This window comes from Carcharhinus amblyrhynchos, chromosome 8, assembly GCF_965287045.1.
Source record: "Carcharhinus amblyrhynchos chromosome 8, sCarAmb.v2.hapA, whole genome shotgun sequence".
Classification (NCBI taxonomy): Eukaryota; Metazoa; Chordata; class Chondrichthyes; order Carcharhiniformes; family Carcharhinidae; genus Carcharhinus; species Carcharhinus amblyrhynchos.
Window position 1 is genome coordinate 112142237 of NC_137331.1, and position 26327 is coordinate 112168563.

The 26327-nt window shown below is 40.2% G+C and overlaps 1 protein-coding gene across 3 annotated transcripts in view; it reads right to left on the minus strand.

Annotated features, from left to right (window-relative positions):
* ppp4r1 (protein phosphatase 4, regulatory subunit 1) overlaps positions 1–26327 on the minus strand; it is an 82423-nt gene that overhangs the window by 22401 nt on the left and 33695 nt on the right. For all 3 annotated transcript variants that reach the window (XM_080194662.1, XM_080194659.1, XM_080194660.1), the window contains 5 exons: positions 24851–24993; positions 20978–21546; positions 8572–8750; positions 7053–7157; positions 5169–5255 (listed from right to left, as the gene is read on the minus strand). In XM_080194662.1, coding sequence (XP_080050788.1) covers positions 5169–5255; positions 7053–7157; positions 8572–8750; positions 20978–21546; positions 24851–24993 — 1083 coding nt within the window. The remainder of the gene's footprint in view (positions 1–5168; positions 5256–7052; positions 7158–8571; positions 8751–20977; positions 21547–24850; positions 24994–26327) is intronic.

Below are 26327 nucleotides of genomic sequence, written 5' to 3' on the forward strand. Positions count from 1 at the left end.
TAGTGAGTGTTAATGGGCTATTTAACTACGGTGGGATTATGGTCAAACTTGATCTGACCTTCAAGAATATGTCAACATGTACTTTTCTGCATGAGGTATTGACAGCACTAGTCTCTAATCACCATACAACCCAAGTCAAGGACATTTACTCAGCTGACTCTACAAGTAAAATCCAAGATCATAGTGATCCACAAAAGATGGTAACTTTAGAAAATATAAAAATTTCTTAAGGATTGACCGAAACATCTATTTTCTTCATAATGAAATTTACATCTCAAGAGATGTGGTGAATTATTTACTGTACTCATTCCATGGCTATTAATGTCAAAAGTTTGCTAAGTGGGTATGATCACATTTCTCTGACTGTACAGGAAGTTCTTTTTAAATGTACTGCCTTTGGAAATACTGCGGCTGGGCTACTTCCTTGTTGAAGATATAAAACAGCTCATGTTTCATGATACATTTACAGAAGCATAGCGGAATTGCAAAGTGTCACTGCAGAAATATTAAGCAAATTTCTGATCTGACAGGTTTGATTTTCTGATGAGCATTCAAGTTTCTTTTGATCTTAGAAACACTCTAGCTCTTCTGCATAATGGTTTGAGAGAGAGTGCACACAAGTTAAATAAACATGGCTATGCTTTTAAAGAAAGCTACCTTTAAGCAAGGTGGATTTTCTCAAATTGATTAGAGCCTTACAGAACCAGAACAAACATTAAATGCAGTTAAAAATAAAGCAGGAAGTGAGCACATGCTTACAATGATTCCACCGAGAAAGCCAGGGCTAGAAATCAGACAGTCAAATTGTCTATGAATCTCAATGCTGCATACAACACATTTCAGATCTCAGCTCATCATCACCACCATACTGAGAGAGATAATACTAGGTAGGCAAAATAAATTAGAAGGATCCTGCTTCAATCTTCTTGAGGGCACTGACAAAATGCAAGGTGCAATGCACTTCACAGGGAGACAACGTGTTACATAAAAGTGTTACTATTTTTGTATTATTTTAGAGGATGAAAATTATTTTAACTTGCTTTTGGCATGCTTGGTAGGAAATACATGATAGCTAACCTTAAACAATGTGGAGATGCCAGTATTGGACTGGGGTGGAAAATAAGGTCACATGACATCAGGTTAGAGTCCACAGGTTTACTTGAAATCACAAGTTTTTGAAGCACTGCTCCTTCACCAAACAGCCCGCCTTCAATCAGCAGCCTAACCTCAAACAGACCATCGTTCGCAGCCAGCTACCCAGTCTCCAGAGGAACAGTGACCACGACATCACACAATCCTTCCGTGGTAACCTCTGCAGGACATGCCAGATCATTGACACTGATACTACCATCACACGGGGATCATCAATCACCAGGTATATGGCGTGTACTCATACAACTTGGCCAACGTAGTCCACCGCATACCCTGCAGGAAAGGGTGCCTTTGGCCATGGTACTTTGGAGAGACCATGCAGATACTCTGACAATGGATGAATGGAAACCGCACAATAAACGCCAGGCAGGAGCATTCCCCCCACAGTTGGAGAGCATTTCAGTGGGTCAGGACATGGTAAACATTCTCCAAGGCGACCTTCGAGACACAACAAAGTGGACTTGACCGAGCAGAAATTGATAGCTAAGTTCCGCACTCATAAGGATGGCCATAACCAGGATTTTGAGTTCATTCCGCGCTACATGTAACCCCACCATACAGTTCTGTGGGGAAAAAATCTGCCTAACTGTCCTGTTTTGACACCTTACACCCCTTAATCTCTGTCTGAATTTGCATAATGTTTAGCACTAAAAAACTCTTGGTTATTTTAATTATCTCTCTACCTTAAGTTATTTGTTCTGAGATCATCCCTTCAATTGTTATATATCCTGTCAACACCTTACACATACGGATTATATTTAATTGCTTGCACTTATCTATTAACATTCGTGATTACCTGTAAAAACCTGTTATTCAGTTGGCCTTTCCAACATTTCTGTACTTTTCCGTTGACACTCGATTATTTCTCAGTGTCAGGCTATTGTCACTCTGCCTATGCATCCTGAGCCTACACACCTCTCTCCATTTCACTTGTCAAAGGAGCAGCATTCCGAAAGCTTGTGATTTCAAGGAAACCTGTTGGACGAGAACCTGTTGTGTGACCTCTTAACTTTAAATAAATGCATCTCTATACAGAATTGAAAATTTCCAGCTCCAATTAAAAAACAAGCAGCAAGTACTATTCAGATATAGGATGCTTCTGTAAACAGCTTCTTAGGGCAATGAACATGTTAAAATAATTAAAATAGGTGATTCATCTCTTCTTACAAACTGTTAGATCAGAAGCACATGCGATTTTATGGAAATAATACTCAGTCCTGGGTATAAGCAGCAAGGCAGTAGTCTTCAATAATCTCATGTGCAATGCCACACCTTTTAAATCAATAAATGAGACCGATGTGAACAAAAACAAAACACAGTTTCACCCAAAAGATTAACTAGTGTCCAAAGAATTGAAGAAAGTTTTTTCTAAAAAAAAATCATGCCAATTTCTGTCCCACTTTCCTGAAAGCATTTATTGTTTTGTTGGAACTGTTGGCTCCCTTTAGTACCTCACACAAGTGACCACGTACACTTAAAAAGCAAGGGGTTCTGGCACCAACACTGAATTTTCACTCCCTTATGCAGGGATTTAAATTGATTCTAGGGTTCCTGCACCTCTGAAGCTAACTAACTTAGCAAAGTAAAAAGTCTTTCAACACGGGGTTGAAGTCCAACAGATTTATTTGGTAGCATGAGCTTTCAGAATGCTGCTCCTTCATCAGGTGAGTCACTCTCTAGATGAAGTGGCAGCACTCCGAAAGCTCATGCAACCAAATAAACCTGTTGGACTTTAACCTGGTGCTGTGAGGCTTCTTATCCCAGTCCACTGCTGGCATCTCCACAGATTAACTTAGCAAAGATTAAGGACTGAATTTGGGACCCAACTAGTTTGTGTGACAGGAGTGGAGCCATTTAAGAACATGGGTTCAAAAGGATATTCAGAGCGGTGCTTCAGGTCATCAGCGCTGTAAAAATAAATCTCGTGGAATTCTATGTAAAACCTTAAAAGGAAGAACACTGAAGTTTTAGGGAACATTAACGCAAATACACTGAAATGCTGCTTGGTGGTAGTGGTTAGCACTGCTGCCTCAAAGCAGAGACCGAGTTCAAGTCCAGCCTTATGCAAACTCCACACAGATATTCTGTGTCTATGTGGGTTTCCTCCAGGTACTCCGGTTTCCACCCAGTCAAAAAGGTGTGCAGGTTAGATGGACCGACCATGCTAAATTGCCTCTCAGCGTCCCAAGATGTGGGGGTTAGGGGATTAGTGGGGTAAATACATGGGGTTACAATGATAGGGCCTGGGTAAGATACTCTGTCAGTGTTGGTGCAGACTTGATGGGCAAAATGGCCTTCTTTTGCACTGTAGGATTCTATAGTTCTATGGTATTAAAGAAAGCCTGCAAAAATTGCCTTTGAAGAATAGGTTTACTGTGTAATGTAACAAAATTATATAAATGTGTTAAAATGGGTAGACAGAAGCAGCCCATTTCCGATAGTTGATATAATACTGGATGTAAGAAGAGGGGAACCTTTTCTGATACATCTCATATATACATTTTGATATATTAAAATTCAGCGTGGTCACAAAATGAACCTTCAAAGGTTGGTAGTCGAGACAGAAAATCTCAACATCAGAATAGATTGCTGGATGAAGGAAAAGGGATTTGACAACATGATAGGTAAATGCAATTCTATTTCTCTTAAAGGAAACTAAACTCTGGCATGAATCAATTTGAGAGACAGTGTCTAATGTCACAGGTGAGTGAAAATGAAGTGCTTGGCGCAACATTTTCTCTTATTGTCGTAGTTTATGAGACACAAGAAGTGACAAGTCTTAAACTTAACACATCTAAACAAGCATCCAAAGTTACTTAGGAATTTTCATCTGTGTATAAACGATTTTTTAGGTAATTTACACGAGCAGAAATATATTGCATGTTTTAGTCAGTTTGCTAGTTTCATCACCATCTCATGGATTCTTAAATCTGCTACTTAAATAAAGGTTAATAAATAGGGAAGAAACTAACACATAGGTAAAGCAAGCTGCTAAGGCAAAAACAATTAAGGCAAAAGGTACATTTAGTCTTTATTGCTAGAGGATTTGAATAAAGATGTCTTACTGCAATTATGTAGGGCCTTGATAAGCGGTGTGTGTACCCAAAGATTTGACAAAGAACGAGTGCGACAAAGCTTCATACAAATTCCTGGGATGGAGGGATTGTCTGATGAGGAATGAATAAGTGGACTGGGCATTTATTCTCTGGTGTTTAGAAGATTGAGAGGTGATCTAATTCAAACATACAAACTTTTCACTGGGCTCAACGTGGTAGATGAGGAAGGATGTCTAGAACCAGGGGACACAGTCTCAGTACAAGGGGAAGGCCACTTGGGACAGAGATGAGGAGCACTTTTCAGTCAAAAGACTGTAAATTTTTAGCATTTTTGGCACCAGAGGACTGTGGATGCTCAGTCATCAAAAATGTTCAAGACCGAGATAGGTAAGATTTCTCCATATTAAAAAATCAAGGGATATGGGGACACAAGAAAATGGTGACGTAGATCTGCCATAAGCTCACTGAATGGCAGAATGGGCTTGAAGGGCTGAACAGAAACATACATAGCAACATATAAACCAGAACCAGGAGTAGGCCACTCAGTCCTTTGAGCCTGCTCCACCATTCATTTTGATCATGGCTGGCCATCAAATTCAATATCCTGATCTCACTTTCCCCCCATATTACTATCGCTAATTTCTTCTTGAAATCACACAATGTTTTGGCCTGCCCCTGCACTGAATCGTTATATCCATAACAGCTAGAATACTTGGTTTACCTCAAAATACAATGCAACATGGAAACACGTCATATACTCCAGCCATAAGTTTATTTCTGAAAGTGGCAGTAAAGTTGCAATTTCACAGGTTGTGCATCCCCACATGGCAAGAAATTGCAACCTCTGAATACTAAACCTGATCTTTATAATTTTGGACTAGGTGAATAATCAATTAAGATAATTTTAATGATTCAGTCTCGCCTTCAGCATTACTATTTAAAGTTGTTGCACTTAATTACCTGAATTTTAGATTTTTTATCCTCTTCAAAGCTGCTTTGCCTCCGACAAGAATGATCTTGAATAAACTGAAGCCTGCCTTCTAGGTTCTGTTGATGGAAAGAGAATTCAACATGCTGTACACCTGAACACAAGACTACATTATTAAAGTCTGCACATATTAAATCGAGCAGTTCAGTTTTAAATGTGTTTCATATAACCACTCAAACCACAGGTGCATCCCGTTCCTTGTTTTTCAAGTAGGATCCACTTCTCAAAATTAAGGAGTTATTCGAGGCTCCACAAAAATGAGGATTTCAGAAGTTAAATAAATGTTATGTGCAAGCATAACAAGATGGTTAAGCTACAAGATGGTTGCATTTTGCCCAATTTTAAAACTGTGGGTAAAAGGTTTTGTTTGTAATCTGTACAACACACTAGAACAAATATAAAACTTCTACATATTAAAGAAATTGTTGTGTTACAAACTAACAAAATCTAAACTTGCAATGGAAGTTGCCATACTCCCAGAGGACCTTAGGCTGCTTTCCCCTTTGAAAGAGAGCTGACTGGTGGCAATTTAACCTGAAGGACACTACACTTCAGGCAAGGAGCAAGGTACAGCAAAAGCGGTACCTTCATGGATAACCTGGTACGGGAATTGAACACGCCACTGGCATTGCTCTGCATCACAAACCAGCCATCAGCTAACTGAGTTAACCGATCCCCACTAAACTTGTAATAAAGTGCATGTAAAAAGTGAAAACTGTAGGCTCTAGCAAAAAGGATAGCTATAAAGACAACTTTAATCATGCAATTTTATATTCATTGCAATGAGATTAGGCATTATTACTGAGTGCCGCAGGGCCAGCCCAATAAGAGGACAAGAAATTGCAGGAATAGGGCTTGAGCCTGCTCCACCATTCAGTAAGATTGCAGCTGATCATAAACTTGAACACCATCTTCCCACTCAATTCCAAATTGATTCCCTTCAGAGCCCAAAAGGTAGGTCTATCACATTCTCAACTATATTTAGTGACTAAGCATTCATAATCCTCTGGGGTGTAGAATTCCAAAGAGCCACAACAATGAGTGACTGTACTCACCTCAGTACTGAATGGTCAACTACTTAGCCTGAGATTATGCTCCTTAGTTCGAATCGCTTCAGCCAGGGTAAACAACTTCACATCTACCACATCAAGCCCTGATCAGAATTTTAACCATTTCAATGAGATTCCCCCCAAACATTCTCCTAAACTCAACGACATTGAGTCGAATGGACCAATCTCTTCTCTTACGTTAACTTTCTCCCTCAGGAATCAATCCAGCCAATCTTAGTTACACCCCTTTCTAAGGCACATGCATAGTACTGAGATATGATCGCATCAAAGCCACATGTATATTCAGCAAGACTTCCTTACTTTTATGTTTCTATTAATGCATTAATGGCAAACATACAATCCACCTTCCTAACTGCTTGCCATATTTGCATGTTAACTTTAAGAACAAGGATATGCAAATCCTTTGACTAGCAATGTGCAATGGTTTAATATTGAAAAATTCCTTTACACACATTGTACCAAAGCAAATAATTTCACATTTATTCACATTTTATGCCATGTCAGTGTGGTCACTCAGTCACTTGCAGATATGAATTACCTGCCCATACGGCCAAGCAGGAGACAGTGTTGATTTAGCGAAGTGCTCGTGGGCGTTAAGAAAAAGGAACTGCGAAATTCAACGAGCATCTGGATTTGCGCAATGAGATGTCTTCGATAAACTGAACTTCAGCACAGTCTCGACTTGACCAGAAAGTTGTCCAAGTTGCACTTACTCAAAAACTCTTAAAAAATACTTTGAGCTTTTCACAAACTACACCAACTTAAAAACTTTTTTAATAACCTCACCGTCTCAAAATAAGTGAACACGTGATCATCTGGTACCAATGTTGAAAAGGGAGATGCCTCTTGCGTTTGGTTGGTGCTATATACTGCATCACTTACACAGTCTTCCTGCAAATGCACAGAAACAAGTGTGATAAAGAGGTCTTAAATTACCATTGCAAAACTTCCAGAATTCAAACAATTAAAGCATTCTAATTGCTATTAGTCTGGCATCAAGTGCCGAGCATAGTTTAAAAGGGAGGCGTGGAGTGTGGGGATAAAAGGATTACAGAAAAAAAAATCAACGCATCTTACTTTTGAACAGATAAGTTAAAAAGAAACACTGAATTAGCTTCTTACAAGTTGCAGGGTATGTCTAATTGTCAGCAAAACAGACTCATCCAAAATTATGAATGCAGAAATCAAATGAATTTTGGACAAGCAAGCTTAGACCACAATACAGCACAGGCTTGTGATCCAAAAGAAACACAGTTTCTCAATTAGGCTCCTTAGTTTTCAACTGATATCAAAAGTGCAAACTACTGCACTCGGGGGAAAAAAGGGCACCAAACATCACAAAAGTGTGGTCAAAAACACTAGACTGAGCAGTAACTGAAAATGCTAAATATCAAGCAGCAACCAAAACAAATCTGAACTACAAACTCAAAGAATAAAGGCAGAGAATGTCACACTCTGTCCTCTCTGCACAGGCAGCACCTCGAGTATTGCAACTAGTTTTGGTCAGAAACACAAAACATTCTAGTCTAGAATTTGCTCCAGAAGTAGTCAACATCATTGGAATGATTCAAGAGCAAGAGTTGGAGAAATCAGGCTTTTCTCCACAGAAGTAATTTTTCAGGAAAGACCTTACACGTAGAAGATTCAGTAAACAATCTCAAAAAGACAATATGGAACAATGCTTAGTTTCAAACACTAACAGGATAAAACTAATAAAAGGCAAATTTGGGGTTGATGTCAAATAAGGACAAACGTACAAATGCTGGAAATTCAAAACAAAACGACAATATTGGAAATACAGAGCAGGTCCATCAGCACCAGTAGAAGGGTGAGTTGTTACTCTGGCTGCAAGCAGTGTCAGCACTCATCTTCCAGTCAGGCAAAGGATCCAAACCCAAAACTGAGGCACACTCATTTTTGGGTACTGAGAGATCTGCCACATACTTTCAGTATTTTCTGTCAAATTACCAATATCAGGAATTTCTTCACACTGATCAACAGGAGAAATGGGTTTCTGGTGGGTAACAACAGGTTGATTCTGAATCCAAAAGATTAAAGTATGTGGGATCCTGCGATCACCTGCTCATTTGTGTTCCCAAGGTGAATCAGATTTAAAGCCAGTTTAAAACAAATTACTTAAACTTCTTTTAGTTGATTTGGTTTCTTTTCTTCCCTGAGCACACAAAATAGCCTCAACCTGATAACAATCGAACTTTAGTCAACAGGTATATTTCGTCAATAGTATTTTTTTCAATCAGTAAGGAAATTTACAAATTCCAAAAGTTCATCAAGGCTATCTCCCTACCTCAACAGTGGCTGAAATTTCAGCAGTTAAAGGCACATGGTCTTGGTCAACATTTACAGGGTCAACGTTCATAGTATCTGCTTGCGACTCTGTTCGGTCACACAGTGGTTTCACAGATGGTTCTTCCTCAAAATCAAGAGTGGAAGCTCTGAGGGCAGCAGTTAGAACATCCACTTGTGCTGTTGGACAAAACAATACAGATCACTTTCCCATCCTCCAACTTTGAGACCCGAACATTAATGTTTATATAATCTTTAAACTGAGCATAACCATCTTTCTATGTCAACACTTGTATAAACTTCATAATTCTCAAAAATACATACATTATTTGTGAAATAATAAATATATTGTTGATTTGTGTGTTAAAAGTTATGGAACAAAGGTAAGCAGAGTGAGCTCTGATACAGATCAGCATGATCTAACTGAATGGTAGTTCAGGCTTGAATGGAAGAATGGCCTCATTGCAGCACTCTTGCTCCTATGACATACTGAAAGCTGACAGATGATTTGCTTCCATTGCACTGTCACATGCATCTAAGAGATGCACAACAGAGAGACTGATGATGAATTCTTTTTACATGCAGCCTTGGATATGAAACTACTATCACCTCAAAGTACAATTCCATAACAGTCCACATCCATAGCTCAGGTATATACAGATGCAAACACAATATTCACCAGCTTAATGTCATCTCATTGAGATGAAGTTCAATTTCTATGTACCCTGCAGTACAAAAATGCTTCTGTGACAAACTTCCAAAGCATGATCTTTCCAGCTCTGGACTCCACTTTTCATCTGCACAACTTGCTGCAGTCACCCTCTATCTTTCATAAACTCTGCTGTGTCGACCTTGTTCTGCACTGTCCAGCCCATCTACCATCACAATCTTGACACGATTTACATCGCCTACCCCACTAGTTCAAGTTTCAACCCACAATGCCCTTGTCCCAACTCACCATTAGACGACTTCAGTTCTGCATTTATTTCTCAGGCCGAGGTGTCTATTGCAACATCTTTTCATTTAATTCTAGTGATGGCAGAGTCTATTGATTCCTATTCTCCTAATTATCTCTTTAAAACTCTAATGTCCTAACTATGTTGGGGCTTGTGGGCTTTTAACAGAAAAGAAAGGACATGGTTTGCACACGTAGATTCAAACTAACACACAAGTTTTCGTTATCATTAAATCCCTACAGTGCAGGAAGCTGCCATTCAGCCCACTGAGTCTGCACCGACCACAATCCCACCCAGGCCCTATCCCTGCGACCCCACATAATTATTGAAAGAAGTGTTCTCTGTACTGCACAATACAAAACAAAGTAAAACTGCAACAATTAATAACATTACCATCAAATCATGTGATCAACTCTTAAAGCAACCTGTAACCCTTTTAAACATAACATCCCTCCTCCTTTTACTTCTGTGGTCACAACAACAAATTACACATAGGATCAATAATACACTGGACACAGTACAATGCATCATTAATCATTATAAGCAGCCAATAAACAAAGTCAATCAGGACACTGTCTATTCCTTTTTGATTGTACATGACTTTCTGGAATTTGGCTGTCCTTGACCCTAGATGTGTGACTTGAAACTTCAGCAGACACTGGGTTCTCTTGGAACTAATTCTGTTTCATTCTCACTCTGTATGGTAGCAGTTACACAATTAGGCAACTGAGATTCTCCGTAGTAGCATTCACAACACTTGGGACTAAAAGACTTAGTACTTCTGTAGATGATTCTGGAGAAATCATTTTGAGATGACAACAATTGGCCAGCATGGCATTGCCAAATTAGCTCATCTTTGGTTTGAACTGTATAAGAAATTGGACCTGTTCTTGCTGAAACTATGGCCGTTATCCATTTCTCACTCATGGCATAAATACGTGCTAACATTCAATCTCCTTGTTGAAGTGAGCATTGTTTTGCTCTCATGTCTCATCTAGCACTAGAGACTGTTATGTTCTACTATCACTGCAGTTTCTGGACGCAATAATAAATCATATGTGGTTCTCAACTTTCTCTTAAATAGTAATGCAGGTGAATTTTGAATTGTCATATGACTAGTACTTTATAAGATGCCAAAAAGCTATTCAAATGATGTGATAACAAACTTTGCTCTCGAAGCTTTTAATGAATATTTCCAGGATTGTATAAAACTTTTAGCTAATTCATTGGTTGATGGGTAATAAGTTGTGGATTTTATACGCCAAATCCCATTTACTTTGAAATAATCTTCAAACTTGAGGTAAACTGAAGAATTATCTATTCCGGTTTACCAAATCTTGCAAATATTTTGTCAAGTTTTTCAATTGTTTGTTCTGTTGTAGTAATTGACTCATGATAATTTGCGGCCACTTTGAGTGTGCATCAGTTATGACTGTGCATCAGTTATGACTGTGGATATGTTACCCTCAAATGGGCCAGCAAAATCTACATGTAATTGTTGCCATACCGTTTTAGGCCACTCCCATGGAGGCAAAGGAGACAATGCTGGTGTATTTCGAATTTGTGCACAAGATTGACACTGTTCCATTTTTTCCTCAATCTGAGCATCCATACCTGGCCACCAAAAATAACATGCTAATTCCTTCATCCAGACTATACCAGGATATCCTTCATGTAGTTGTTTAAGAACTCTTCCATGCAGGCCAGGAGGAATGATCATTGATCTACCACAATTGACACCCACTTTGGATTGTCAACTCAAGCTCTTTTGATATATGATTTCAAATCAAAATACGGATGATGCGTCTATCATTCCTTTCAATACCATATCTATCATCTTCCCCATCATAGGATAATTTCTGGTTTATCTCTGAACTTGAGGCCGTCACAGGCCAATGATCTACTTGTGAAGAATAAAGTTTAACAAAACTAGTTGATGGCATCTGCTCATGAGTAAAAGCAAGCATGATAATGCATCAACATATATTGGAGGAATGTGCAGCTAAGATCAGTGACGATCTTTGCAATGGGCTGGCAGCTTTTATATGGCCCAAAAATTGTAATTAAAGGTTAATGATCCATCAATAATGTGAAATGACAATGCACAACAAAAGCTGTTGGTCGCTCTTCACCCGAAGGCAATGTGAAAAACTACTGCCTCTTCTCCTTAAGGGCAAGTGTCACAAGCAAACAGTAATGGTAGCTTCGGATTAAAAGAAGCCAATCTGTCAGACTTCTGCAAAGGATCTTTGGCATCCTCATACGCTTTCCTCACATTCTGTTGCCCAGTCCCATTACTGTTTCATACCGTCAATCATGCAAATTATTCAATGATTTCAAATATGTAGCCAAGTTAGGAAGAAATTGCCATAATTGACTATTGCTAGATTCTTCAACTGTGTCACACTTGTCGGACATGATGCTTCCAAAACAGCAACAAATCTTCAATTAAAGGAAATAGATATTGCTTAGCACACAACACTAAATTTATGCTCATCTTAAAATCACCACAAATACAAACTAAATCATCTGATTTCACGAGAGGTACGACGGAACTAGCCCAGTCACTTATTGTAACTGGCTCTAACACATCAGCGTTAACAACTTGTACAAATTCCTCTTTGACTGTGGGATGAAGTACATTTGGCACACTCTTGCTTTAAGACTTTTTGGTTGACTATTAGGCTTTATCTTGAGTTTCATTTGAACTTCCTTCATTGAGCCAAGTGTTGCTTTGAATACACTTGCATTTCGTCCAAAAGGTGCTGCAGCTTTTGTTTCAGCATGCCCAATCTGTTGACAGATGACAGCGGACCAGTTAAATTTGATCTTTCCCATCCATGATCTGTGAAATTACCATGGGCCACATGGTAAAGCAACTCCATTGTTTATCCACTCAACTCCACTGACCATTGTGCAACCTTTTTAAAACAACACAATTTCATCCATGTGTATCCTAGAAATCACCCATCTTACATCCTTGGAATCACATCTGCTGGCTTTAAAGGGAGCTGTTTCAGCTTTTATTGACAAGTATGCTCAGGAATTAAAGGTACAGCAGCACAGTATCAACCTCCATCCTGATAGGTTATTCACTGAACTCTGGAATCACCCAGAATCTACGTGGTCCACCCTGTATGGATAAGACTTCAGTTGGAGTTCATATTTCTGAACATTCTCTTCGTCATAATCATAATTCTTTTCTTCCATTCGCTGCACCGTGGTTAGCACTGCTGCATCAAGGTTTGATTCCAGCCTCAGGTGACTGTCTGCGGGGGTTTCCCTGAATGCTCTGGATTCCTCCCAGATGTGTAGGATAGATGGATTAATCATGGTAAATGAGTGGGAGTATGGGGACATGGCAGGGGATGGACTTGGGTAGGGTGCTCTGTCAGAGTGTTGGTGCAGACTTGGAAGATAGCAGCAGAAGGGCATTTGGCCCTTTGAGCCTGGCTTGATAGGCCAACTGGCCTCCTCCTGCGCTGTAGGGTTTCCATGATTTTATGTTCTACATTCTTTGTAGAACGGAACTTGTTCTTGTTGAAGGCATTCAAATACTTCCTCTAAATATTCTTCTCAGGGGATGCTAGTATAGCCCAAGAAGCATTTGCAATTTAACCCATTTTGCCACAATTCTTGCAATGACTATCTTTGCTCCAGCATTCATTCATTGAATGGCCCATTTTGGCACATTTGTGACATGCCTGTTGCAGTTTTGACTTATGGGCAATACCCAATTTGTGGATGTTCATTCCTGCACCAAATTGTGAAGCCTCTTTAGCAGCCAACTCCATCGACTCTGTGATTTTTGCTGCTTTCTTTTAAAGTCAAAGCATGTTCACTGAGCAATCTTCTTTGGATAGCCTAATTCTGGAGACCACAAACAAGACATTCTTGATATAATCTTCGATTGACTTGCCAAACTCACAATGTTGCGCCAGTGTTTTTAAGGTTGCTACAGTTGCTCAGCAACTGGCTGAGCGATGCTTTCACCCTTCAACTGATTCCTTGGGTGGAACTGAAACCGTTCGCAATGATCAACGGCTTTGGAACGTTCAAGGATTTTTGTCAAGTCAGGATAAGTTTTGGTTCCTGAGTTTGCTGGATGAACAGGTTCTGGAGCAAACTGTAGATTTTACTTATTGTACTGAGAAAAATTGGTGCAAGCAGCTTGTTTTCAATTGTATTCGCTTATACAAGGTTCTGAAAATGCTCTGCGAAGGAACTCCATGATTCACTTTCTTCATTAGAAGGCCCTTTCTACCTGAGAGAATGTTAACCTGACGTATTTTCTTTTAAACGATCCCAGCTGTACAGCAGAGCATCCACTCTTTTCAAATATGCCAAATACTGCCTGGAATCGCACCCATCTCTGACCGGAGGGAAAAAACCCTCTTAAAATCAGAGCCGTTTTCTTACTTGTCTTTCTGCATTGGCGCTTCAATCTTTAATCCTGTTGCTGTTTCTCCCCAGCCTTGCAATATTTGAAGTGCAAAGATCCACTTTTTTTTGTCCTTCTACTCAGGATCTTATCTTGATATCTTCTATAGAAGAAAATCCTGACTCACTGCCAATTTTCTTTTTGTGCAATGTGCTAGTCATGTTAGAGGTTGTGGGATTTAACAAAAAGAAAAGAATATGGTTTGCATGTGATTAAAACTAACGCACAACAGGTTTATCAATGTTCCCTGCACAAGAGTCCAAACTGAAAGTCAATTAGCAGCAGCCCGTGGCAGCACCCTAATGACACCATCAAATCAGGTGATCAGCTCTTAAAGCAGCCTGCAACCCTTTTAAATACGTAACATTCTCTGTCTCATGCTCTCCTACAAAGATAAAAAAGGCATCTCAAAATCCCATTTGCCATTCAGGCTTTTCATCAGCTCTCCTTCCTATATTTCAGTGAAGCGTCTGTTTTTCTGAAAAATGCACATTCAAGAGGCATGTCATCATTGAGATTTGCCGGAAGAGGAAAGTTGCTTGAAAAAATTCTAGTATCTGCTACAATCTTGTTGTATTGAGTAACATCCCACCAAAAGCCAAAGATTAAGGAAATCTGGCATGTCAGCTACGACTCTCACCAACTTTTACAGATGCATAGTAGAAAGCATTCTTTCTGGTTGTATCGCAGCTTGGTATGGCTCCTGCTCTGACCAAGACTGCAAGGAACTACAAAAGGTTGTGAATATAGCCCAATCCATCATGCAAACCAGCCTCCTGTCCACTGGCTCTGTCTACACTTCCCGCTGCCTTGGCAAAGTGGCCAACATAATTAAGGATCCCACGCACCTAGGACATTCTCTCTTCCACCTTCTTCCGTTGGGAAATAGATACAAAGGTCTGAGGATACATACCAACCGACTTAAGAACAGCTTCTTCCCTGCTGCGGTCAGACTTTTGAATGGACTTACGTTGCATTAAGTTGATCTTTCTCTACACCCTAGCTATGACTGTGACACTACATTCTGCACTCTCGTTTCCTTCTCTATGAATAGTATGCTTTGTCAGTATAGCTCGCAAGAAACAATACTTTTCATTGTATGTTAATACATGTGACAATAATAAATCAAATCAAAAGCCTTAGTTTGATTCCTCCCCCTTCTGACCACTCATTGTTAGACATGCACTTGCCAAGTAAAGGTGGTATTTGTTGTCCATCTCAAGTGGGCCAGAGAAGGTGCAGTTGGCTGTCTACTTGAACAATTAGAATATAGAACATAACAGCACAGAAACAGGCCCTTCGGCCCCTCTTGGTTGTGCCAAACCATTTTCCTGCTTAGTCCCACTGACGTGCACTTAGGCCATATCCCTCCACACCCCTCTCATCCATGTACCTGTCCAAGTTTTTCTTAAATGTCAAAAGTGAGCCCACATTTACCACTTCATCTGGCAGCTCATTCCACACTCCCACCACTCTCCGTGTGAAGAATCACCCCATAATATTCCCTTTAAACTTTTCCCCCTTCACACTTAACCCATGTCTTCTAGTTTTTTTTCTCCCCTAGCCTCAGTGGAAAAAGCCTGCTTGCATTCACTCTATCTATACCCATCATAATTTTATACGCCTCTATCAAATCTCCCCTCATTCTTCTACGCTCCAAGGAATAAAGTCCTAACCTATTCAACCTTTCTCTATAACTCAGTTTCTCAAGTCCCAGCAACATCCTTGCAAATCTTCTCTGCACTCGTTCAATCTTAATATCCTTCCTGTAATTAGGTGACCAAACGTTCAGTTATACAGAACGTTGGTTAGACCGCATTTGGAGTACTGCGTCCAGTTCTGGTCACCTTATTACCGGAAGGACGTGGAGTCTCTGGAAAGGGTGCAGAGGAGGTTTACCAGGATGTTGCCTGGCATGGGGGGACTGGGTTACGAGGAGAGACTGAAGAGACTGGGGCTATTCTCCTTGGAAAGAAGGAGATTGAGAGGGGACATGATAGAGGTATATAAGATACTGAAGGGAATAGATAGAGTTAATAGTGAGAGACTGCTCCCTAGACTGGGTACGAACACAAGAGGTCATCAATTAAGGGTGAGGGGGGGGAGGTATAATTTGGAGGTAAGAGGAAGGTTCTTTACACAGAGAGTTGTGGGGGTCTGGAATGCGCTACCGAGTAGGGTGGTGGAGGCAGGCACGTTGGACTCGTTTAAGATGCAGTTAGATAGACATATGAGTGAAACGGGAATGGAGGGATATGGTAGGGGCTATTAAATAGGGTAAACCTCAGGAGACACCGGAAGGGCAGGCTGTATAACTAATATGTTTTGTCTTTATTCCACAGGTGGAGGTCCACCTCGTGTCAAGCGAGGGGCATGCACACGGCGGGTTGTGCGTGGGCTGCTCTTGGAAGTCCAGGAGTGGCCTAGTACTTCATGTCGGTGTGTGTGCTTGATCCTGGACCGATAGACGGGCTCCACAACAGCTCAGTGACTAGCACTGCTAGCTGTGCAGATACATGGATTTGGGCCTGTGTCTGTGGGAGTTTGCGCATTCTCCCTGTGGTTGCGTGGGTTTCCTCCGGGCGCTCCGGTTTCCTCCCACACCCCAAAGATGTGCTCTTAGGCTAATTGGTTTCCACCAAATTGACACTATTTCTTCCCTGAATCTGACTGAGTAGGGTCCCATTCGTAGACATGCAGGGTAGAATAGGTGTAGGGCGATGCGGCGGCGCGGGCTCGTTGGGCCGAAGGGCCTGTTTCCCGTGCTGGGTTGTTCTTTGTTCTTTGTTCTTGTAAAACTGCACACAATACTCTAAATTCAGCCTCACCTAATGTCTTATACAACCTCGCCATAACATTCCAACTCTCACACTCAATATTTTGATTTATAAAGGCCAATGTACCAAAAGCACCCTTTATGACCCTATCTACATGTGACGCCACTTTTAGGGAATTACGTTTCTATATTCCCAGATCCCTCTGTTCTACTTCACTCTTCAGTGTCTGACCATTTACCTTGTATGTTCTACCTTGGTTTGTCCTTCCAAAGTCCAATACCTCACACTTGCCTGCATTAAACTCCATCTGCTATTTTTCAGCCCATTTTTCTAGCTGGTCCAAATCCCTCTGCAAGCTTTGAAAACCTTCCTCACCGTCCACTACACCTCCAATCTTTGTATCATCAGCAAATTTGCTGATCCAATTTGTCACATTATCATCTAGATCACTGATACAGATGACAAACAACAATGGACCCAGCACTGATCCCTGTGGCACACCACTAGTCACAGGCCTCCACCTCAGAGAAGCAATCCTCCACTACCACTCTCTGGCTTCTTCCATTGAGCCAATGTCTAATCCAATTTACTACCTCTCCATGCATACCTAATTGTAGTTCATGTGGTGAAGAAGTTCCCACAATACTATTGATTTTGACACAGCAATGTTTAAGGAATAGTAATACAAGGCAATTAGGGACAGGCAATAAACAGTGGCCTAGCCAGCACTGCCCACATCCCATGTAAGAATTTTTAAAAAATTCAATGTAGATTATATTGTCAAATGTAATTCTTGTGTTGGAAATGTGCTATCTCAGTTTCATTCATTTGTTTCATCTACATTTAATTTTCTGTTCTCTTCAGAATTCATCACAACTAAGGTCAAAGGGTTTCTTTACAGGATATGTTAAATTAATGACTTGCTTATTTCATCAGATGGGCACAAAGATCCTTGGCAGCATTCAAAGCAGTAGGGAGAGCTTTCACAGACCTAATAGGCAGAACGGTCTCCTTTTGTGCTGCATCGCTCTAGGAATCTTTGGGAATCCTGGCCAACATTCCTTCCTTGGACAACACTGATGTAACCAAATAATTCATCAGCATTTCATAGAATCCCTATAGTGCAAGCTATTACTAAAGTGAAAGAGACTGTTCTGAGAGATTTCCTCTTTGCCGATGACTGCGCCCTGTATGTTGGCTCACAGCCAGAGATGCAAGTCAGTATGGATAAATTTTCCACAGCTTGTGACAACTTTGGACTCACCATTAACATTAAAAAGACCGAAGTCATGCACCAGCCTGCTCCTCATGCACCATACACAGAACCCATAATCACAATCAAAGGGCAGAAACTACAGGCAGTGGACCAGTTCACTTATCTTGGCAGTACCCTCTCCCAAGCAGTGACTATTGATACAGTAGTTAACTGCAGAATAGCAAAGGCAAATTCTGCTTTTGGTAGACTGTGCTCCACTGTATGGGAACGTCGAGGAATCAGTCCAGCAACAAAACTGAAGGTCTATAGCGCTGTGATACTCACTATGCCTGTGAAACGTGGACTGTGTATCAAAGGCATGCAAGACATCTCAATCGTTTCCACATGACTTGTCTTCGCAGAATATTACGCATCCGTTGGCAAGACAAAGTACCAGACACTGAAATTCTCTCCAGAGCAAGTCTACCATCCGTCCACATGCTGCTGATGAGAGCACAGACCCGTTGGGCAGGTCATGTCATCTGTATATCAGACGCGCGCATACCCAAGCAGCTCCTTTTTGGGGAACTCTCTGCTGGAAGATGCTCGCATGGAGGGCAGAAGAAATGTTTCAAAGACACACTCAAGACCTCCCTGAAGTCACCTGACATTGACACGACCACTTGGGAAACGCTGGCACAAAACTGCCCTACCTGGCACTGCCTCATCCACAAAAGGCTGTCAAGCTCACAAAGCAAGTGTATTGCTGAAGCACAACTTCAGCACAAGCTGCGCAAGTCTACAGCCACCAGCGCAACAACTACAGTGTCTACACAAGTCTGTCCAATACGTGCCAGGACATTCCATGCCCGAATTGGCCTGATCAATCATCTTCAGACACACTGCAACCAGCCTCAAAACGATTAATGGTGTCGAGGTCATCGATGACGATGGATGAGCAACAACATAGTGCAGGAGACCGCTATTTGGCCTATTATGCCTGAACGACAACAATCTCACCCAGGCCCGATTACTGTAAACCCACATATTTACCCTGCTAATACTTCTGACACAAAGGATGTGGCCAATCAACCGAACTCACACACTTTGGACTGTGGGAGGAAACAGGAGCACCCAAAAGAAACCATGCAGACACAGGGAGATTATGCAAACTCCACACAGACATTGACTCGAGGCCAGAATTGAACCCATGTTCACGGTGCTATGAGGCAGCAATAGTAACCACTGTGCCATCCCAGGTTTAAATATATCATTTGTTACTACACTACAATTCTCAACGGCAATTAGGGATAGGCAATAAATGCTTGTCTAGCATCCCTGAAAGAATAAAAATAGTATGGCTGCCATGTTTGCCTACATAAGTAATTGGAATGTTAATGGTTACGTAGCTCTCGAGACACCACCTTGATAATTTGCTAAGAGGTGATATGAATGGAAACTCCTTTCTCGGCTTCTAGTTTAGCGTACATGCATTTTCACAAGCATCTCTATCTCCACATATCTCAAAGTTTGATTAAGAATCGCTTGTGCGGTACAGTTTAAAATCCACATGACCCTCTGTCATGCTCTAAGATGAGAATTATCAGACAATATTACAATTACTCAGCTTGACTATTGTATTAAATTTCAAAGGGAACTACAATTTATACAGCATGTGAAAAGGATGGTGATTGGTTTGCAAGTAGACTCTGAAGGTAAAGGCACTGCCATGGAGAATGCACCAGGGAACAGTTATCATTTGCTGTTCGTTTAATTGAAAAATTCATAAGATCTGGACACTGTTTGCAGAGGACTGGCCTGCATATGAACGAGTTTAATGTAAGTGAACAACAGAGTGCAACTGATTAAATTAAATTGCTTGTTTATGCCATTTTTAGCATACTCGGAATTGTTCAGTAAATGCTGTCCAATGGGGAAAATCACATCCCATGTTGGATGCTATGCTCTGAGTTTTGCAAACACAGCCAGGTTGAGTACAGTCATACTCTGCCCATTGTGAATAGCCAAAGGAAGATGTATAATCCACTAGTTGTGGGCACATATGGCTCACATAACTGGCAGTGAAATTCATTTACCACATTAATCATTTGTGATAGGTAGAATGTCCTCTTGGCCTGATGGCAACATCCTGTTTGATTCACCTCACCTTGTAAATCAGTCATTTGCTCACCATTCTAGCTTGATGCCAAAATAGGGCTCATCAAATCTTTCCTATGGGTTAATGGTGACCTGGGTCAGATCTTGCTCACTATATATTGTGCAAACCCATGAATGGGCCCAGGGTCTCCAATTTCAGGCCTGAAATATGCCCAGTCTACCTCAAATTACCCGAGAAGAGTACAGTGCTTCAAAAAAATCTAAGAGCAGGTGAAGCCAGCTGTTTCACGCTGTTACAATGTAGTAGCAACACAAGTAGCATTCTCCACCAATAGGATGCAAGATAAAAAGCTTTGACATGTTTCTTCTTTTGGCAACAAAGCTGATTTTTTTTAAAAAGCTATCGTACAGGTTTCAGGCCAAACCACATCCAACAATCTGCTCCAAAAATCCTGCTCAGAGACGAGACAAATTCCACCACAGTAGCTGAGACAATCCAAAACAGTTCAATTAAAAAAGTAAATTTAGCTCATATTCCAAGGTTAACAAGTTCTCTAAAAAGAAGGGGGTGGGGGGGGGAAAGAAAGAAAAGAGAAGGGGGGGGGGGGAGAAAGAAGAGAAGAGGGGAGGGAGAAAGAAAAAAAAAAGAGAAGAGAAGAAGGGGGGAGAAAGAAAGAGGGAGAGAGTAGAGAGGTTTTGTCTTTGTTAAACTGTTTTGATTGTACATTAATATTTATTTCCAAACTTCAAACGTAAAATGGTGAGCTGGTTAATAATTTTACTTTGAAGAACATAAGTACAACTAACTTCACCTATAATTTTATTGACATCTTAAATTGGCTAAATATTGCAGAAGAAATGCTCAAGGTAGTACAATTACAAGAGGAATAAAAGAACCGATGTTTAACACGTCATTGTACCTTTTACATCCGGGTCATCTATGTGTGGTTCTAAGTTCTCCAGCATTTCTTCCAGTTCTTTTCTAGTGGCGGTGCTAAAGCTTGGACAGTCTAACACTTCTTCCCGTGTTGAATCTTTGCTTTTCTGCTTATCTGAACATTGTGGCAGCTCTAGTTCCAAGTCAAGATCTATTGTAGGGATAGGAGTCCTCCAATAATGGAATGAGTTGTACATGTCCTCCAAAATTACAGTCTTTTCTGAACTGGACCCAGATTTTTGTGAAGACAAGATTGAATTTGTACTGTCTGAATTTGGCAACTGACTTTTGCCAACAACGCCTCGTATTTCAGATGATCCAGATTTAGTACATACATATGAATCAGAGTGTGATTGTAATGATGTTGCCTGGGCATGAATGGCATCACTTCTACATTCACCAACATGGTTTGGTTTATCTTTTAGGGAGAGTTCAGTAGTTGCATTTACTGATTCCACAGTACAAGAGCTAAAGCTTGAACTTTGTTGTTTCGTTTCAACGAGATCAACAGCTCCATCTGCAACTTTTGATGATTCTGCTGCATGTTTTACACTAAGGTGAAAGATAACAGCTCCATTATTTCATCAATAATAGCAAAAATCTAGGGTAAAAAAATTACTTCACAGCCACAGTCTAGGTAAAATGTTATTTCACAGCTTCAGTTCTTGTAATTTTAAAACATCTTGAACATGGTAAACACAAGAATTGAGCTTGATAACCCCATTGGAAAGCACTAAATTACCCAAAAGTTATCCTCTGGGTTAACGCACCTAAAAATGAACAAATTAATCTTCCAATAAAGCTGGCTACTGAGAGATTAACTACAAGTCTTAGTGACAAGACAAAACTTGAAATAAAAGTCTTCCTTTCAGTCCCAGACTTTAAAAATGTACTTTGAAATGAGTCAGTGCACACCATTTAATTTCTTGTAGAATGAGTAGCAAATATAGACTACCCATAACCAAAAGAGAAAACACTGGAAAATCTCAGCAGGTCTAGCAGCATCTGTGAGGAGAGAAAAGTGCTGACTTTGAGTCCAGATGACCTTTTGTCAAAGCTACCCATAAATTGACAGTTCTTAAAAAATATCAGCTTTCCTCCCATTTAAGTTTCTGAAACAATACATTATTCTTGATTTAGCAGTCAAATCTCTAAATGATAATTCAGGGAGTTTTACCCATCTTATTTTTCTCTTGCATCAGACAGTATTGCCTGGCTTGTGAACTCTCAGTGAGGAACTGTGGGTTTGATGGTCCTGCACACGGTCTCACTTAATGTGATATGGTCTACTTGTGCAATGCATTCTGTGCCAAAATGTTGCACTACAGTTTGAAATGGATGTGGCTATGGACATCTAGTTAACGCTGCATGGTTCAATATTAGAGTTTTTACAAATATTCACAAGTAAAGGATGAGATTACAGAAGCAAGAGGGTTTTCCTTGTTCGGGTTCCATTGACGTGAAAGCCTTAGAAAATAACATGCTGACCAGAAAGTCCTTTTTTGCATAGCACAATTTTCAAGTTTGGTCTTAGCTTCAAGATTCTATCCTGAGTAGATATTCGCACCTGCAACTCATTCCAGACTTAGTACTCCAAAAGTTATTTCACCCATCCTTTTAATTTTAATTAATCAAAATTCATATCAATTTTTTCCCTGCACTCACCCATTTTGTCACCGATTCCCAGCTCTCAAATATAAAATTCCCATCCAGTTCATTGATGACCTCGCTGCCCTCCTAACCCTATAACTTTAAACAGTCTGACATCTTCTACCCACCATTGTTTCTGTGCAATATACCTCTACTTTCTTTCCATGATTAGCAACAATGTTTAGCTAGAGGTTGGACGCTCTGAAACTTCCTTTCTAAATTCCCTTCAAAACCCTTTTCACGTTTGTCCTTAAACCCTAATAAGTCCTTTAGCTATTCATCCAATTTTTTCATAATTGCATCTTTCCATCAGCCTAAGCATATAAATGGTCAAGGGCACTAAGGGAGAGCTATACCATTTTTATTGTACCATCGCAAGTAAACTGTGGCCAGACACAAAAATTTTTTTTTGTTTAAAGCAATGAACGGTCTTTAAAAGCATTCTTCATAAACTAATGCACTATTGATAAAATAATCCCTGAAAATATTCTGAGGCAAAATGTTGCATCGTAATTTGAAATGGATGTGACAGAATATTTTCCAAGACATTCACGTCAGTGAAGCCAGAACAAGGAAAACCCACTTTGTTTTGTGATCACATCCTTCACTTGTGGATACTTGTAAAAACTTTAATATTGAACCATGCAGCGTTAACTAGGTGCCTGCAGCCATATCCTCACTTATTTCAAACTACAATGCAACATTTTGGGTCAAAGTGCATTGCACAAGCAGGGCACATCACAATTAAGTGAGACAGTGTGCAGAGCCACCAAACCCAGAGTTGGAGGTCCATAACTTGAAGCACCATTTGTCTTCTCAGGTGTATGAAAATAATTCCATGTTACCATTTAAAATAGAGCACCTTTTTCTTCCATTACAACCAAAAATAGAGTCTCTGATGATACACTCAGTATCAGACTTTTACACATTACCAACTGTATTTCAGAGTAATCCAATAATTGTAAAAAAAGTGCTAAAGACTCATGATGCAAAGCTATTTATTCACACACGACCATGGTCATATTCAAGGGTATACCATGCAAAATCATAACCCTTATTTTAGCACTGTAGAGCTTTAATCATAATATTGGATCTGCTACTTTGACAATATTCCCCAGATTTCTTTAGGTATTAGTGGTGAAACCAGTTTTAATACCTGGACAACATGCCAATGAAGGTAACTTAGCAAAACCATGTGTAATTATAAAAGCATCTGCATTTCAAGGATTACATGACAGGAGGGTTTTAACGTTATAAAGCTACTAGTATTACAAAGTCACTTCAATTAATGTAGTAGGGTCCTGTGGACATTGGAATATACAGAAAATGCAGCTGTAATGGTTAAAATATCGTTTTTATTAAGAAAGCTCAGTAACAGCACAGGATATATTCAATGTTCATACTGTCCTTTGCAATGTTAAGGGTCAACAGAATACTGGAAACAAATGTTGCTTTAGAATAAGCATTTAACTCCTCTATAGATACTTAATACAAACACTTAATTTTCAAAATGAAGGGCACTTCATTGCCCAGCATGGATATCACCTAAAGGAACACATATCAGTACTCTGGTATAACATTAATTAAAATGATTCACAATGACGAGGCCATCAGTATATTTTCAGGGATTATTTTATCAATAGTGCACTAGTTTATGAAGAATGCTTTTAATTACCGTTCATCGTTTTAAAAAAAATCAGGCGTGCCTGGCTACGGTTTAACTGCAAAAGTCTTCAAGCTAATCTCAGCCACGAAGAGAAAAAATGTAACAGAAGGGCACCAAAGAGAAAAATGGTAAGGAACAAACTTAACATACGCCATTCAAGTTACTTCCCTGCAGAGTAAAATAGCTGAGAGTATAGCAGTGTAGTAGTCAGGTTATATGACTAATAAATCAGAGGAATGGACTAAAACTACAGGACCCAAGCTCAAATCACACCACTGCAGTTTGGTGAATTTGAATTGACGTACAAGTCCCCTATCCTTGAGGGAAGAAAACCTGTTGTTCTTACCTGCCCTGGCCTAAACAACTTGGATCCCACACCAACATAACTGCCTCTTAAATGGCAAAACAAGCCACTCAATGGTACAAGAAAATTAGGGATGGGTAATAAAGGCAATCATCCTGAGAATTAACAAAATGACATGCTTCAAATACTTCAAAACTTAAATACAAAAAAGTAAAAGTACTGATCACAGAGTATACCTGTTATGGTTTTCTGTCCCTTTACTTTGCGATACATTCTTGGAAGAAAGCAAATCTTCCTCTTTGAAGTAATGGCCAGCACCAGAAGAGCCAGCAAAGGTTGAGATAAAGGGCCCTAATGACTGAAAGGCAGCTTGACGAACCTGCAAATCAGAGTATTACAGGGTTAAAAACATTGCCTACTTTATACAGCTTCCAGTAAACTACCTTGCATTGCTAAGAATAAAAACAGAAAACGTCCCAAAGACTCAGCAGCTCAGGCATCTTTTGTGGAGAGAGAAACAAGAGTAAGTAAGTTTCACCAGAATTGGAAGAAGTTGGGAGAAACCGCAGCTTTTAGAGGTTGAAACTGTGTTTGGGGAAGTGGACAGGGAAAAGGCAGCTAGTTTAACAAATTAAATTGGTATATTTATTTCTTAAGAGTTGCAATCATTTAGTGTCCCAGCTGACTATATGTAAAATATAAACAAGTTAATTTAAAATAAAATGCTCATTTTGCCTCAAAATCTTGAGTGTTGCCCCCTCTTGCATTTATGGCACCATACATCTTGGGAGCCTACAATCTGCACATCAAGTTGTGTGTGTGTGTGTGTGTGTGTGTGTGTGTGTGTGTGTGTGTGTGTGTGTGTGTGTGTGTGTGTGTGTGAATTCTTCATTTGCTCTCTTCGCCATTATAAATTTGATGTTTTTGGCCTGTGATTGAGATTCTGTGAAAAATGCAATTCCATTTGACCACTGGCATCTTCTTGCACAGCCCCACTTTTAACCAATGAGAAACCTGACAGGAAATGAACTGGATTACTCCCATTTCCTGTAGCAATTGCACAGGCCAAGGATAATGCCAAGCAGATTTGCTGTTTATGTTAAGGTAGAACATTGGAGTTAGGGATCAGGGCAATTGAACAGGTCAGGGGAAAATACTTGAAAAAAAAACTGAGGACAGAGCAGTCAGCAAGAAATCCAGAAAGGAAATTGAACGCTTGCAATAAAGCAAGAAATGCTTGCTAGTGAGTAATTCCATGACAATGGGTGATATTTGGACTGAGATTAGGGAGTAGGAAGTTCTAAGGACAGCACAGTGGTTATCACTGCTGCCTCACAGCGCCAGGGACCTGGGTTCGATTCCCAGCTTGGGTCACTGTCTGTGTGCAGTTTGCATGTTCTTTGTCTGACTGCGTGGGTTTCCTTTGGGTGCTCTGAATTCGTCCAAAAGTCCAAAGATGTCCAGGTTAGGTGGACTGGCCATGCTAAATTGCCCCTTAGTGTCAGGGGATGAGATGGGGTAAATGGGGTTATGGGGATAGGACCTGGGTGGGATTGTGGTCAGAACAGACTAGATGGGCTGAATAGCCGCCTTCTACACTGTACGATTCTATAATGCAGCTAATGACATATCTGAAATTTTTGCCCTTCGTGAAAAGCAAATGTCTGGTACCTGTTAGGAAGAAAAACAAATTATTTTGGTGCCAACTAGAAG